Here is a 17,992-nt window from a genome sequence, read left to right as displayed (position 1 = left end):
ATACATGTATTTCTGACCCTACTGTGCAAAATCCACCATTTAGGTGGCTTGCGCCCCCTCCCCCCATACCACCCCTGAAATTGGTAAAAACGTACCTTATTTTCAGCTCTCCACTGGCCCGCAGGTGCTGGCCCCGCCCCCTTGACAACATCATCAAAATTGACGCTTTTTAGTTAATCCAATGTTTCCCATGGGGAAAGCATTGGATTGGCTAAAATCGGCAAAGGGGGCTGGGCCAAATACCGTTTTGGCCAATCAGCACTTCCTCATTGAGATGCATTGAGGAAAATTCAGCGTCTCCATGCAGAGCGTGGATACGCTGAACGGCAGGGCTGCTTACTGTGCAGCCCTGAGCCAGGAAGCCTCCCAGTGGCTGTCTGAGGAGTGGCCACTTGGAGGTGTCCCTAGGGGCATTGTAAACAATGCCTTTTCTCTGAAAATACAGTGTTTACATAAAAATGCCTGAAGGGAACTTTTATACTCACCAGAACAACTACATTAGCTATAGTTGTTCTGGTGACTATAGTGTCCCTTTAACTACAAAGCTTGATTCTCTGTTGGGATCTGGCCTTGTCAATGTGAGTTGATATTTGCAGGAGGAGAACCTACTTAAATCTCTCAGTATCGACCTGGTTTAAAAAACAAAACAAAAAAAAATAATTTTGCATTTCTGGCAGGTTAATATGGAAGAATCTCCGTTATTTATTAAATACTATATTCTCTGTGAACCCACTAATGGATGCTGGGGGCAAGGAGACAAGTTTTCTGGAGATGTTTAAAAAAAAAACAAAAAAAAAACATGTAAAAGTGAGGCTTTCCAATCTCTCATGTATTGATTATCTCTCTACTTCGAAACAAGCCGTACTGTTATTTTGTCAAGAATTGCAACAGCCTTCAATAAAAAATGTATACAAGTAATTTTAATTCAGTGTTGGTATGGTTAGTATTAAGTGTTCATCTCCACCGCTAAAGTCCACAGTGTAACCTTTGTTATCTTTCTTGTTTTTTGAAGCCATATGAAGGATTGCGTCCTCAGGATCTACGGCGTCTTAAGGATATGTTGATAGTGGAAACGGCAGACATGCTCCAGGCCCCACTGTTTACTGCAGAAGCTTTGCTCAGAGCGCACGGTAATGAGACCAAGCTTTTTTTTTTGACAGTGAAAGTTATGATTCCTTAGCACCTGTCATTTATTTCCAAAGAAATGTCATATTGCCATACCCATAGTATCTCTGCGGCAACTTAGAACATCTGTCTATATATGTATTTATTATTTGGTTTTGGCTCTTCTGTGATTTAAATGGTTTGTATAATCAGATCATTATAGGTTTAGAGATGCTAATCAGAACACTAGCTAAGACTCAAGCGTGTGTGATCATGCAGGAAGAGATCAGTAAATAATTTTGAGACAGCCTGTCACAGTGTGATTTAACAACTGAGAGGGAGATTTATTGTCTCATGCTGTAAACACATAGTACTCTGTATTGTGTACGCAGGTAAATCACTATGTTATCAGCAACATCAACCAGGGCACTCCTCTACCAAGAGAAGAATGTGTAGGGTTAGGGATATGAAATCTAGCATCAGGAGACACAGGTCTCTGGGTTCAGGGATGTAAGTTAGGTTTATTTATTTTTTACATTTTTATTTTTGTTGTTGGATTGCGGGGACAGAAGTTTTCTGTCTGGTTTAGGATTAGAGAGAATTTCAGAATAGGGGAGAATTGACTTCAAAATGACAAACTGTATCTCAGCCAGAAAAATAGCAGCTATTGCAATAACATGATATCAGGCCCCTATGCTGCACAGTCTCTCTCTATGTCCCTGTATATTTTGGAGAGTAAACGTTTAATGCGCATAAGGTAGCAAATAATCTTGCACTGTAGGTGTTATTAAATGATCCAGTGTTGGTAGTTCTAGTGTCAAATATTATAAATGTAACCCACTCACAAAATCAACAGACAGATTTAATAAATAGGGGGAATATATTTCCCATGCGAGACACTATTTCAGTTGGACTACTTTCTGCCTGTACAGGTACCCCTGAAAGAGCTGCACGAACACTTGCTTGTATAGATATTGGCAATTTGTATTGGGCTGATCGAACAGAGAGCTGTATTATTAATAATCATTATTAACCCTTTAAGAACTAATGAGGTTTGCTGTCATCAGAATCTGATCGCGTGAGCGTGACAGCAGCCATAACTACTGTTTTGTTCCAAGTTAACCATAAAAGTGATCCACTTCTTTTTCATAATGATTATCACCTGTTGAAGTCATCTAAAGTAAATTATCCCAGAAGAGCCATGAACTCAGTCAAACCTTCAACGACAAATGAGTGTCCCTATAGCCATTTGGAATGTTGACCGTTCTAATGTTCTTGAGTCATGTCTAGACAGCAGTACTGCACACTCAAAGAGCACCAAAACGTATGTGACCTGCAGTGTTCTCTGTAGGCTGGGTGTAAACATAAAGGCCATTGTGTGGCGTATAAGACTTTCTGGACAGTTAGATATCCTTGCAGTAGAGAAAACGGCAATGTCAAGCTTTGACGTGAAACCTTGAGCCTAGGGCAAAACCGCAGAGCTCTCTAAGTCCAGACCTATAATGTAATGCTTCTTTTGGCATCACCTCTGTAATCATTTTCTTAAGTCTGGGCAGATTAACTGGAAGACAGCACCACCGTGCTGGTATGCGCCCGATTCCCAGAGTAATAGAATTGAATGCAATTGGTGTAAACTGTGCATGGCTGCGTTCCAACATCCAGCTCAGAGCTGCGCGAGATGCAAGGATGAGTCAGCCCTCTGATTTCCAGACGTTGCCTTAGCGATGTTGCTGTAACCCAGTAACACAATCGCTTGCCTGTCACCCTTTGCTGCTACTGAAAAGTGCAAGTCATTAGTGAAGGAATGCATGGCATTCTCGAAGCCTTGTTCATTCAAGGATATTGTCAGAGAAAATCAAACGTGTGTGTATAAAAAAAATCCCTCTAAATTATGATGAGCCGGACACATTACTGGTCCTTAATAGTTACGTTTTCAAACAATTGCTAATTAATTACCATTATCTAGCTACAGCGACATTGCTGCAGTGATGATGCAAGTATTCTGCGTGTCTCCTGGATTAATGGGTTAAATACTTTCTAGATGCTCAGTATTGTCTGGCATGGCTACACAATCTGATTATAGTAAATTCACCCTTAAGTATAGCTTCTCCAGCAGTAATGTCTTCTTCTTTGAACTACAAGACTGTCAGGATTGCTGTAAATAGAGGGCTAGATTTATAAAAAGCACATATTGCTAGAGGCTCTTTAGAATATAGATGGATGTTAAAAATATTTAACTGTGTACAGATGCTCTATACTGCTCGGTAATATCTGTATTTGCAGTGTCAATGATCCTTCCTTACTTCTCAGAATTGCAGATTTTCGTTACTGTCTGGAGTACGCCTTGCCCAAGACATCGTACCCAGTGTCGCCCTCCTTGTGCACTGTCATTACTAGTGCCTGCCACCCTTCCGCACAGCCTAGTAGCACCGCTTTTATCCATTGCCCCATTCATGCTCTGTCAAGGACACCTTCATAATGTTACCATTCATACCTTCATAATGTCTACTATTGCCCTTCTTGCATCCTGTCCCTGCTATAGTTGGCACATAATTCAGGCTGTACCCTGAGTATTGTGAGATTAAGGGTCCTGTAGATGGTGTTTGTTAGAATCTCTGATTTTAGTTTGTAGGTATGCATACTTATCACTCAATCATAAAGCAGTTCTTTTTAATGCATACTGGAGAATCTTTGTTTTTGTTTGTACTTTTAATTTAACATCTCTTGTTTGTTTTTGTTTTGTTGTTAACAACAAGTGTCTTGGGTGCCTAAGTTTTTGCCCCACCTAAAGATCCCTTGTACCATAACTACTACAGTGACCTATAGTGTTTGTAATGCTTGTTGATTATATAACAGGCTATAAGATGTTAAGAAAGAATAAACTGTAAATATCAGACTGCTGACTGTTCACGGTGTTATAAGTTCATTATTCATCGGATGTGCTCTTTTTCAACACCTTGAAAGAAACATTTTCTTTAAATTGCCTAAAGGGAGTTGCATTTCTGCTGTAGCTCGCAAGCCTACAGATTTCCACTCCAACAATAGAATCTTTATTAAGGAAACGTTGTACGTAATTGAATAAATATTGTATTCCATCAATGGTTTCTGATCTTCTCCACAAATTACAGGGAAACCTAGCTGGCTTCATACACAATTCATTCCATTCTCTAAGGAACTTTTCATGCTGAATTTCCCTAATGGGATTTGACGTCAGCAGCCAAAGCTTCGGTTCCCAACTTATGATACATTAAAAAAAACCTTTGAACGTTCTACTACACAGTGATGTCAGTTCTCCGGTTTGTCTCTGAAAGAGAAAGAAAACAAACATGACATTCACAAAATAAAGTTTAGTGGATCTTAATATTTAAAATGGTGTTTTATAATTTATAGAGGAATGTGCGAAACAACATGTACCTGTCTAATGGCCCTGTTAAATGAATCGTCATGGGACACGGTCAATGTCTATGGGCCATCACATAGCATTTTAGAATCTTCGATCATTTTAATATCTGCTTAGCTGTTCTTAGAAAGGGAACAGAGAATTTCTTGCAGTTTATTTTATTTTTTACATCTTTTGGTTATTTTGTACTGATGGCATCTTCAGAGAAATAGAAAATATTGAAAGGGCATCACAGCAAGATATGCAGATAAAATTATATTTAATGCCCTAGTTCACGGTAAGAAATTTGGTGTTTCGGCTATGTAAACCTCAATCATGTATACATATTACTACATCCACTATATTTAAGCCCCATCATCCGTTACCATTGGTCAAATGAACACCTGCATTTAAATATCCAATCCCACTCCACAATTAAGGGCAAAGGTGAATGCAGGTAAAAACTAAAAACAATAATATATCCATGAATATGTAAATAGCACATATATGCAAAGACAGGAATATGTTCCTACACAATATATAAATTTTTTCAAAAGAATAATGTATACATTGCAATTATAAACGTTGAAATTAGCTTTAAGAAATAATAACATCACTCTGTGTCTTTAAATACTAAAAAAAACTAACTCCTATTATAAACTAATCTATGAAGCACCACCAAACAATGGCATGTACTTCATAGGGTCCCTGCGAATATACAAATGTTTCTTTAAACTCATTCATGAACATATTGGCATATGATGGGGCCATATTTGACCCCATCACAGTGCCCCTAATCTGCCTGTACAAGCTGTCCCCCTATATATAAATATATTAGCATTGAGGATTATGTCCAAAAAATCAGAAATAAACATTTTTTATTTTTCTGGTGAAAAAGTTCCCTTTAGTCAAAGGTTTTTCCACAACAATACAGCCAAATGTGTGGTGGAGAGATGTTTAGAGATGCACATAATAAGGAGCCTCAGCAATAATGGAGATTTATTTCACCACTTTGTGGACTCAACAATTTTTCAACACACACAGTGTCTTTGTAAAGTAGAGACCTGTCACGTCCTAAGTAAATAAAAGGCAAGTCTCATCAACCTTAAGATGGGGTAACCTTCTCAATACATCTGATGAATCCAATAAAAAAAAATACTTAATGTTCCTAACCAGTGGCTGCAGGATTCTATCCAGAACGACCGACAGAGGCTGCAGAGCAGAATCCATGCTCTGCATTGTAGGTCTTTCCGCTGTATCCCGCAAACCCTTGTGGATATTTGGCAGTGTATAAAACACTGGTGTTCCTGGCTTTTTTTTAAAGCATTGTTCTTATATAAATGCTTTTCAGCATTCAAAAATGTCTTATTGATATGATGGCGAATGACGTAATTTTACCAAAACATGGTTTTCTTATTTCCACCGATCTCTAACTTTATTGGGAGTGTTTGTTGTTGTTTTGGAAGGGGGGTGGGGGGGGATGGCATTTGGAATGTATACTATTGGTCGCGGTTATTTACAAGTACTATTTAGTCTATGGTTAAAAATATCTATAATGATTAGCAGTCAATGTTGATAAATGTTATTAATAAGTATTCTTGATGACTGCTGGATCTTTTAACGCCATCTGTCTTGAGACTTGAGATTGGTAGCAGATGGCATCCTATGTCAAGTGTTGTGCCAAACCAAGTCAAATCGTGTTTGCAGTTGATTATTTTATTGACGTTCTTTGGCAAATGTGACCTTTTATTTTATATATAGAAAGGCTAATTTAGACAAAGCTGAGTGGTTTGTTAATTTTTAAAAACGAGATGTACATTTCTTATACCTTACATTAGAGTTTTACAGGTTAGCTGCTAGTTCCTCCAATTTGCCAGCTATTTTATTTTTTTATTCCATTCAGATATGTATCGTTTAGTGGCACATTATATCCTGTAAATTTAGGGAGTTTGTGTCTTTTTTTTTTTGTTTTTGTTTATTATTTTTTTAGGGGGTTGGGGTCTGTTTTGTTTCATTTTATTTTTGTTAATTTGTTTTATTTTAAGCCAATGTAACTTTAAAGGATCACTATAGGGTCAGGAACACAAACATGTATTCCTGACCCTATAGTGTTAACACCACCATCTAGGCCCCCTGGCCCCTCATGCCTCCATGAATATAGCAAAATATTACTGTATTCAATCCTGAAGCTGTAACTCTGCATGCTGTTGGACTCAGAAAAACAAGCAGTCTGGTGACATCATCAGAAGTGGTAGCCTGATCCAATCACCATGCTTCCCCATAGAATTGGCTAAGACTGACAAGGAGGCAGATCAGGGGCAGAGCCAGCATGATTCAAACACAGCCCTGGCCAATCAGTATCTCCTCATAGAGATGAATTGAATCAATGAATCGCTATGAGGAAAGTTCAGTGTCTGCATGCAGAGGGAGGAGACACTGAATGTTTGGATGCATTTTAGGCAGCCATGACCCAGGAAGGATCTCTAACAGCCATCTAAGGAGTGGACAGTGCAGTTATCACTAGGCTGTAATGTAAACACTGCATTTTCTCTGAAAAGACAGTGTTTACAGCAAAAAGCCCGAAGGTAATGATTCTACTCACCAGAACAAATTCAATAAGCTGTAGTTGTTCTGGTGACTATAGTGTCCCTTTAATGTAAACATTTTCCAGATCAACTATAACTTCAGATGAGAGACAATGTTCCCTTTTGTTTAAATCTTTGTATCTTTCTACCATGAAAACTACTGCTGTTCATTGATCTCTCCATGATAGACTCATGAACTCAGTGATTAGCCAATGCAAGAGCTGCTTGTAGATGTTAGCTCTTAGATCTGTTATTTTGCATTTATTCACTTGGGTTGATATTAGAGGGATGTGTACCTATCCTGGGAATGGTAATAGTTTGTGTTTATGTTCCTCCATTGGTACACATCCAATGTCTGCCTGTTGGATTGATGGAAGACATCGCTTATAGCAGTGGCTTTATTTCCAACTACAAACATTACTCTTTTGTTTGCTGTCTCACATGGAACACTTCTCCACGCACCTCCTTGTCTGGTTGTACCTTAGTATGTAGAGTGTTGGAACTGGGCAGAAACTGTTTGTTTTGGATATACATCTCTCAACCTTGGATAAACCTGGCCTCAATTTGTGTTGTGTTGTTTCAATTCTTCCTTTACATTATCATGTATCCTGCATATATGTGCTTAGCTCTAAGTTACCTGTATGTTAATCACTTATGAATAGAAGTTGCTCAGGAATGGACACTTGGTGAATGTCACAATTAGCTTGACCAAGTGGGCAACACTGTTTATTTGGTCTTTTGGGAGTGCAAATTACCACATATACATAGTGTATCGAACTTCAATAATTGTTTCTTTGTGTATGTCTGCATGCATGTGTATTTTTTTGTTTTATTTATATATATATATATATATATATACACACAACTGAACCACAAAGCTGTGCTGTTAATGTCTCCATGACATGAATATACCAGATATCATTGTGGAGTAAGACATGGGGACTTTAAAGAATATTTTTTTCTAATGCTGGTTTCAATTATTCATTTTGCTCATTCTTTTTGTTCTCATTCCATGTCTTCCTTATTGTCAGTTTGACCAGTTTATTGGCATTTCCATTTTTTGACAGTTTTTGTCATCACCATCATTGTTTGCATAAACCGTTTAAATACAGGTATAATGGAAGATGTCTCCATATGTACAGGGCTTAAATCATTTGGCAAGTCCTAAAATGTCTTATTGCATTGGTGATTTCTGAGCTTAAACTTAAGCCATTACGTATTCTAATGCATGCAACTGTCTTCTGTTTTTTTGCAGACTGGGATAGGGAGAAATTACTTGAAGCATGGATGTGCAGTCCTGAGAATTGTTGCCAACGTTCTGGCGTCCAGATGCCAACACCTCCTCCTAGTGGATTCAATGCCTGGGACACCTTACCTTCACCACGTACCCCTCGTACCACACGGTCATCTGTCACTTCGCCTGATGAGATCAGCCTCTCTCCGAGTGACATAGACACACCTCTGGTATGTGTTAATTTTACTCAGTTTAGGCATTTTCTTCCCTCATTTGAAAATAAATGTTTTTGTAACATTCTCTCTGATACATTATCCCAAACCTTAACCATCTTAGGTAGAAAAAAGGGGTGTTTGACTATAGCTACCTTGTTGCTTTCCCAACCATGCAACTGGCAAAGCATCATGTTAGTTATATTTCTACTATACTTTGGGATCTACATTTTGGCTATAAATGTCTTGTTTGCATGGTGCTTTGCTTTATAGAAATACAATTTGATGCCCTGCACTTATAATATGGAGTTCCTTTGTGAGATAAAGGATTAAGATCTTCCAATATCATGCTTGGTCCTAGTACAAAGGATACAACCTGTGTCGTCTCATTATTGGTGAGCAACAATTCCAATGTCCCTTAGCCTACCAAAAGGCCATCATTATAAAGCATTTGGATAGTCATGAGTACCCCTCTTAGTACTTGTAATAAATGCTCAGTTAGGCAATGGGGAGTGTTCTAAACAGTAAAACAATACAGTTAATGAACAGTTTAACGCCAAGTCTTGAACCAAGCACCGTCAGCTTTTCCCGCTGCAGACCAAAGCTTCAATCAGGAAGCCTTGGACTGGGATTCAAGACTTTGGGGTTAAACTGTTCATTAATGATTTAATCCCTTTATTTAAACCAGCATCCAGGGACCTCCTTGCACCATAAGTTAATTCCAGTAAAGTTGTTAAAGTGCCTGCTGTGTCCCTTTAAATATCTTTTGAATATTAAAACTCGTAAAGTTGCATATTCAAAGTAAAATAAATAAATGCTTGTTCTTTTAAGTCGTATAACTGACGGACCTATAACATCTCGTAAACACTGTTACTCAATGCACTCCTTGAGCAGATATTATCACATCACACTCACTGACTCAATGCTTGTGTGGATATGTATCCATCACTCTTAAAGGTCTCAAAAGTAATTGTGTAAAATTTATTGTAGCCTTGGTCTCTCTAGCTCCATGACAGATTGCTACTTACCATGTCATAAACAGAATCAGTTCATCTTTATGTGATTCCATTAGGGCAGTTTATCAAAAATCTCTCTCCCCAAAACTGCTAATCACAGAAATATGCAGACCTGTGAGAAGCTCCAGTCATTCCATGGGGCGGCAGAACAAATAACCTTAACGCATAAAAGTTAAATGAAATTTATCGATTTGTAAGCCAGCATTCCATCTCCTAAAGGTAAAATATGACCCTTTCTGGCGTGATCCCTCAATCCTACAGTGATATCTTATTGCTTTCTGAGTATTCCTGGTGGATTCCTTGGGTATATTTGTAAGAAAGAGGCATAAAAGTGAGGAGACTTGAGACTTTGTGAATAAGCAGCTAATGCTCTGTGGAATTGATGGTGATAAACTTATTCTATAGGCCTCCAAGCACAATTCGGTAATTTTTTTTTATGACCCTATTTCATTAAGGACCCGAAAACATCTATCACACCTGCTTCAGAAAAATTGTTGGTTTGAAACATTATCTAATCCAGCTACAGTCACATCTCGGATACTTTTACTTTAGCCTAAATTGTGTTTTTCATTTTCAGTTCACTAAAGAATTTATTAAATAAACACCACATAAAATTTTAACCTCCTACATAATACCCATTTGTCACACACATACCCAGGGCCGCCATCAGAAGTTTTGGGCCCCTAACACAGCTCAAGGTCTGGGTCCCTGGGTGCCTGCCCCCAGGGCCTTCCTCCAAATCCCGCCCACAGGAATACACACACAGACACAAACACACACACTGATACAAAAGGACACACACAGAGAAAGATACACACATACTGAAACAGACATACACATATACAGGCATACTGACAAACGCACATATACACACAATTACACATGCATAAGGAGATACAGACACACAAACCAACATACATGCTTACAAACAGACATACATACAGACATGCATACTGACATACATACATACATACATACAGACATGCATACTGACCTACATACTGGTATATACATACATATACACAAATACGCACATATATATTGACATACACACAGCTCATTTTTCAGCCACCCTCCTGTTCCTTACCTTTTCCTTGCAGGAGGGTGGCTGGGGATGCTGGGAGTCGGCTGCCTCTCCTTGCTTCCTCCTTCCCGCGTGAAGTAAGCTGGGAGGAAGTGACCGGATGTCACTTTCTCCCAGCACAACTTGCGGCTGCCATTTAAAAAATTTTTTTTTTAAAGCGGATGCGCTATTATACGGCCTCAGCACAGACCGGGCCCCTGAATATATAGGGCCCATCGGGTGGCCTTAAATGCTTGGGGCACCCAATGGGCCCTATCAGCGTGTAGGCCCTGGTGCAGCTGCACCGGCAGCAGTTCCGCCGCTACAGGTGGACCCCCAGGGCCGCTGGGCCCGTAACAACCATCATGGTTGTCACCCCCTGATGGCGTTCCTGCACATTCCCCCCAGAATCCAGCATCCACAGGATTTCACATTGCTATTGGCTTCCACATCACAATCAATACTCACATCACATTCAAACCCACAACATTTACATCTTCTGGTAGTTAGCAGTAATATGGATCACCTATTGTTCCCAAAAGGCATTTGCATCAAATGTAGCATTCACTTTACAATCCTATATTGCAGGTATTACTGGTTTCGCGTGCAGCACTCACTTAACACCGAGCCCCAAATTCTCTTGCAGCAACCACATGACATCGAGCCACATACAGTATTTCACTCACATGCACACCCATAGCTCATTTTACAACAAATTCTGACTAAATTTACACCCACGTTAAGTAATTTAAATGTATTTACCTTCCTTTGTGGTTCACACCCCAAATAACTGATCTTTTCTGAAATATTTTTTTGAACCGGTAAACTAGAACTTTGTCATACTGACTTCGTTTTCTTTTTTTTTTTTTTTTTTAAACTATGTTAGAACTGTTGCTGATTTATTTATGTGCCTTTGCAGAATTCTAGAGCCTGCGCTTTTTGTAAAATGTTGTTGTTAGAAGATGGTTCTCATTTGGGTTATCTCTAATGCACGACTTTAAAACCGCTCTCTTGTTCGTGACAGTTTTCCAATTTCTTTCATTAGCATATAGTTAATCAACAAACTGTGGCATACACCATTAAGCCTTTATTGATTAATTACACGCTAATTAAAGAAATCCTTGAAATTGGTTTGCACCGGGCCTCGTCGTACCCATAGGACAGCTTTTCTCTAATGTTGGTTAGAATGGCCACAATATTAAATTACAATTTTGCATGCAAATGCTTGTCTCGCTCAGTTGTTTTGAGCCCTAAGGGTCCTTAAGGATTTTCTCTTGGCTAGAAGTCTTTGGTAGTGTACGACCTTGCCAGCTGCAGAGTCAGATCTACTTCACAGAACCTAGTAATCTGTAATATTGTTAAGCAAGCAAAGCAGGAAGGGGAATTGGATGTACTTGTCCATTTAGGGACAAATGACTTGGCTTGCAATGAGGTTTCAGAGGTTAAGGAAGTTTTTAGTGTTTTTGCCAATGATATACGGCAGGTTGCTTCCACATTGTCATTCTCTGAAGTTCTGCCTGTGCATAACACTCAGAATGACAGGCGGATGCGTATTAGGGACTTTAACTTGTGGCTTGGTGAATGGTGTCGGGAGCAAGGATTTGGCTTTATTGCTCATGGTAGCTCTGTTTGGAATGGAAATAAACTGTACAAAAAAGATGGTTTGCATCTTTCTCAAAAGGGAACAAATGTTCTCAGTGAGCAGTTCAGAGGTTTTGCTAGGATGTATTTAAACTAGGAGGGGGGGGCAAAAGGGTGATAAAACATCAATCCAATTGTCCCCCAAAACAAGGACAGAAGGTGCCTGTAGCAAGTGTGTTAAAAAATTATAAGCTTAGAGTCATGTCTACAAATGCTCGCAGTTTAGGGAATAAGATCCATGAACTTGTGGCAATAATGGCAACTGATAGTGTAGATTTAGTCGCTGTTACTGAGACATGGTATAATGAGAAAAATGACTGGGACATAGCAATACCAGGGTACTCTTTATATAGAAAAGACAGGGAAGGCAAGAAAGGGGGAGGGGTGGCCCTGTATGTAAAGAATAGCATAAAATCTAGCCTAATAAAGGTTAGTGAGGCGAACATAGAGTCAGTTTGGGTTACGTTAGAATTTGGTAATCACACAGTAACTCGTGTAGGTGTGATTTATAGGCCCCCAGGACAAATTGAAGAGTTAGATAATCTACTAGTTGAAGAAATAGCTAAAATGACAATGAAGGGGGAAGTTATCATCATGGGTGACTTTAATCTTCCTGATGTAAATTGGAAAACAAAAATAGCTACTTGTGCCAGGAGCACACATATTCTAAACTCCCTACTGGGATTGTCTCTAAAACAAGTCGTTGAGGAGCCAACTCGTAAAGAGGCCATACTAGATTTAGTGTTAACAAATGGAGATTTGGTATCAGATATTACTGTAGGTGAAAGTTTAGGATCCAGTGATCATCAGTCAGTGTGGTTTAATATAAGAACAGTGACTGAGTCACACCACACAAAAACAAAAGTTTTAGACTTTAGAAAAACAGACTTTTCCAAAATTAGAATATGTGTAAAGGAGTCATTATCAGACTGGAGCAATTTAAATGGAGTCCAAAAGAAATGGGATTATTTAAAAGTTGCACTACTGAAGGCAACAGAAAATTGCATTAGGCTTGTCAGTAAAAGCAAAAAATTCAAGAAACCACTGTGGTACTCCACAGATGTAGCCAAAATAGTAAAAAACAAAAAGTTAGCATTTAGTAATTATAAAAAAACCCAGAGTGAGGAAGACAGAATGACCTATAAGATTAGGCAGAAAGAGGCTAAGCAAGTTATAAGAGCTTCCAAATCACACACAGAAGAGAAAATAGCACAGTCAGTAAAAAAGGGGGACAAAACCTTTTTTAGATACATAAATGAGAAAAGAAAAGTAAAACAAGGATTAGTTAGATTAAAAACAAAAGAAGGAAGGTATGTAGATGAGGATAAAGGTCTAGCTGACTGCCTCAATGAATATTTTTGTTCGGAATTACAGATGAAAATGAAGGAAAGGGACCTCAGTTAAGAAAAAGGATAAATGAGTCATTTATTACACGTGAGTTTACAGAGGAAGAGGTTCTATTTCAACTGTCAAAAGTAAAGACAAATAAGTCAATGGGACCTGATGGAATACACCCAAAGCTATTAAAATAGCTTAGTGGTGTACTAGCAAAACCATTAACAGATTTATTTAACCAATCATTGATAATAGGAGTAGTCCCAGAAGATTGGAAGTTAGCGAATGTTGTGCCCATTCACAAGAAAGGTAATAGGGAGGAGTCGGGCAACTATAGGCCAGTAAGCCTAACTTCAGTAGTGGGGAAAGTGATGGAAACCATGTTAAAGGATAGGATTGTTGAACATCTAAAAACACATGGATTTCAAGATCAGAGACAACATGGGTTTACTTCAGGGAGATCATGCCAAACTAATCTTATTGATTTTTTTGATTGGGTAACTAAAATTATAGATCAGGGTGGTGCAGTAGACATTGCTTACCTCGATTTCAGTAAGGCTTTTGACACTGTTGCACATAGAAGGCTTATCAATAAACTGCAATATTTGAGTTTGGATTCCAATATTGTTGAATGGGTAAGGCAGTGGCTGAGTGACAGGCAACAGAGGGTTGTAGTCAATGGAGTATATTCGAAGCTTGGGCTTGTCACCAGTGGGGTACCTCAGGGATCTGTACTTGGACCCATTCTCTTTAATATTTTTATTAGTGATATTGCAGAAGGTCTTGATGGTAAGGTGTGTCTTTTTGCGGATGATACTAAGATATGTAACAGGGTTGATGTTCCAGGAGGGATAAGCCAAATGGAAAAGGATTTAGGTAAACTAGAAAAATGGTCAGAGTTGTGGCAACTGACATTTAATGTGGATAAGTGCAAGATAATGCATCTTGGACGTAAAAACCCAAGGGCAGAGTACAGAATATTTGATAGAGTCCTAACCTCAACATCTGAGGAAAGGGATTTAGGGGTGATTATTTCTGATGACTTAAAGGTAGGCAGACAATGTAATAGAGCAGCAGGAAATGCTAGCAGAATGCTTGGTTGTATAGGGAGAGGTATTAGCAGTAGAAAGAGGGAAGTGCTCATGCCATTGTACAGAACACTGGTGAGACCTCACTTGGAGTACTGTACACAGTACTGGAGACCCTATCTTCAGAAGGATATTGATACCTTAGAGAGAGTTCAAAGAAGGGCTACTAAACTGGTTCATGGATTGCAGGATAAAACTTACCAGGAAAGGTTAAAGGATCTTAACATGTATAGCATGGAGGAAAGACGAGACAGGGGGGATATGATAGAAACATTTAAATACATAAAGGGAATCAACACAGTAAAGGAGGAGACTATATTTAAAAGAAGAAAAACTACCACAACAAGAGGACATAGTCTTAAATTAGAGGGACAAAGGTTTAAAAATAATATCAGGAAGTATTACTTTACTGAGAGGCAGTGGCGTACACACAACCCATGGGGCCCCGGTGCGAAAACTGATCTGTGGGCCCCCTCCCCCCCCCCCCGCTTACTCTGCGCGGGCTGGGGCCGCAACACATGGCGGGCGGGCACCTGGTCGCAGGGCTGCGACCCGTGCGACCGCGGTATGTACGCCAGTGCATGCATAAACACATACACTTAAAGGACCACTACAGACACCCAGATCAAATCAGCTCAATGAAGTGGTCTGGGTGCCAGGTCTCTCTAGTTTTAACCCTGCAGCTGAAAACAGCAGTTTCAGAGAAACTGCTATGTTTCACTGAGGGTTAATCCATCTCTAGTGGCTGTCTCATTGACAGCCGCTAGAGGATTTTCTGCGATTCTCACTGTGAAAATCACAGTGAGAAGACGCTGAACGTCCATAGGAAAGCATTGAGTAATGCTTTCCTATATGGGCGGTTTTGAATGCGCGCGTGGCTCAGGCCACGCATGTGCATTCGGAGCTGAGAGGCGGATCGGGACGGAGAGATCCCCAGCGCCAAGGGAGCCCGGCGCTGGAGAAAGGTAAGTGCTTTAGACACACACACACACACACACTCTCATGAACAGACGCACACATTTACTGACAGACACACACTCAGTGACAGACGCACACAAACATACTCAGTAACAGACACACACACTAACACTAACACACTCACTAACACAATCACTCACACTAACACAATCACTCACACTAACACACTCACTAACACACACTCACTAACACACACTCACTCACACTCACTCACTCACACTCACTCACTAACACACTCACTCACTAACACTCACTCACTAACACAAACTAACACTAACACACACACTCACTAACACACTCACTAACACAATCACTAACACAATCACTCTCACTAACACACTCACACTAACACACTCACTCACTAACACTCACTCACTAACACAAACTAACACTAACACACTCACTAACACAATCACTCTCACTAACACACTCACTAACACAATCACTCTCACTAACACACTCTCACTAACACACTCTCACTAACACACTCTCACTAACACACTCACACTAACACACTCACACTAACACTAACACACTAACACTAACACACTCACACTAACACACTCACACTAACACACTCACTAACACACTCTCTCACTAACACACACTAACACACTCACTAACACTCACATTAACACACTCACTAACACACTCACTAACACTAACACACTCACATTAACACACTCACTAACACACTCACTCACTAACACTAACACACTCACACTAACACACTCACACTAACACACTCACTAACACTAACACACTCACTAACACTAACACACTCACTAACACTAACACACTCACTAACACTAACACACTCTCACTAACACACACTCACTAACACACACTCACTAACACACACTCACTAACACACTCACTAACACAATCACTCTCACTAACACACTCTCACTAACACACTCACACTAACACACTCACACTAACACACTCACACTAACACTAACACACTCACTAACACACTCTCTCACTAACACACACTAACACACTCACTAACACACTCACATTAACACACTCACTTTAACACTAACACACTCACTAACACACTCTCTCACTAACACACTCACTAACACACTCTCTCACTAACACACACACACACTAACACAAACTAACACTAACACACTCACTAACACACTCACTAACACTAACACACTCACATTAACACACTCACTAACACACACTCACTCACTCACTCACTAACACACACACTCACTCACTCACTAACACTAACACACTCACATTAACACACTCACTAACACTAACACACTCACTAACACTAACACACTCACATTAACACACTCACTAACACACACTCACTCACTCACTCACTAACACACACACTCACTCACTAACACTAACACACTCACATTAACACACTCACTAACACTAACACACTCACTAACACTAACACACTCACTAACACTAACACACTCTCACTAACACACACTCACTAACACACACTCACTAACACACTCACTAACACACACTCACTAACACACACTCACTAACACACACTCACAAACACACACTCACTAAACACACACACACGTTTTTTCTGGTTTTTTTTTTAAATTTAATCCCCCCAGCCTCCTTACCTGTGTGAGAGCTGGGGGGATTCCCTGGGGTCCAGTGGTGTAGCTGGTCACCCGGCTGGCGGGCGCGCGAGGGAGCACTGTCCCCTGGGTGCTCCCTCTTCAGCTCCCTCGCGCGCCGCGTACTGATGCCGGAGCCGGAAGATGACGTCATCTTCCGGCTCCGGTTTCAGTGCGGTGCGCGAGGGAGCTGAAGAGGGAGCACCCAGGGGACAGTGCTCCCTCGCGCGCCCGCCAGCCGGGTGACAGCAGGGCCAGCCTCGGGGGCCCGGAGGTGGCCGGCTCCTGGGCCCCCCAGCAGAAGAGGCTGGCCCTATGGGTACATACCGGGTCGCAGGGGCGGCCGGGCCCCCTGGTGGGCCGGGCCCGGTCGCAGCCGCGACCCCTGCGACCCTGGTATGTACGCCACTGCTGAGAGGGTAGTGGATGCATGGAATAGCCTTCCAGCTGAAGTGGTAGAGGTTAACACAGTAAAGGAGTTTAAGCATGCGTGGGATAGGCATAAGGCTATCCTAACTATAAGATAAGGCCAGGGACTAATGAAAGTATTTAGAAAACTGGGCAGACTAGATGGGCCGAATGGTTCTTATCTGCCGTCACATTCTATGTTTCTATGTTTCTAGTATTCACTAGCCCCAGGGGCCTACATTCATATGTGATTGTGCCCCTGAAACATTATGTAATGTTATGTTGGTTATTTTCAAAAATCAGCTACAGGTCTTCCTGGGGTAAATATACACACAGCGAATT

At 40.3% G+C, this 17,992-nt stretch overlaps 1 protein-coding gene across 2 annotated transcripts in view; it reads left to right on the top strand.

Moving 5' to 3' along the window:
* Positions 1-17,992, top strand: part of ANKIB1 (ankyrin repeat and IBR domain containing 1) — a 137,934-nt gene that overhangs the window by 71,005 nt on the left and 48,937 nt on the right. For both annotated transcript variants that reach the window (XM_063452448.1, XM_063452449.1), the window contains exons 5-6: positions 1,013-1,130; positions 8,324-8,532. In XM_063452448.1, the coding sequence (XP_063308518.1) occupies positions 1,013-1,130; positions 8,324-8,532 (327 nt within the window). The remainder of the gene's footprint in view (positions 1-1,012; positions 1,131-8,323; positions 8,533-17,992) is intronic.

This window comes from Pelobates fuscus, chromosome 4 (genome assembly GCF_036172605.1).
Source record: "Pelobates fuscus isolate aPelFus1 chromosome 4, aPelFus1.pri, whole genome shotgun sequence".
Lineage (NCBI taxonomy): Eukaryota > Metazoa > Chordata > Amphibia > Anura > Pelobatidae > Pelobates > Pelobates fuscus.
The sequence above is the reverse complement of the archived record's forward strand: the minus strand, read 5'-3'. Positions and strand labels throughout refer to the sequence as shown.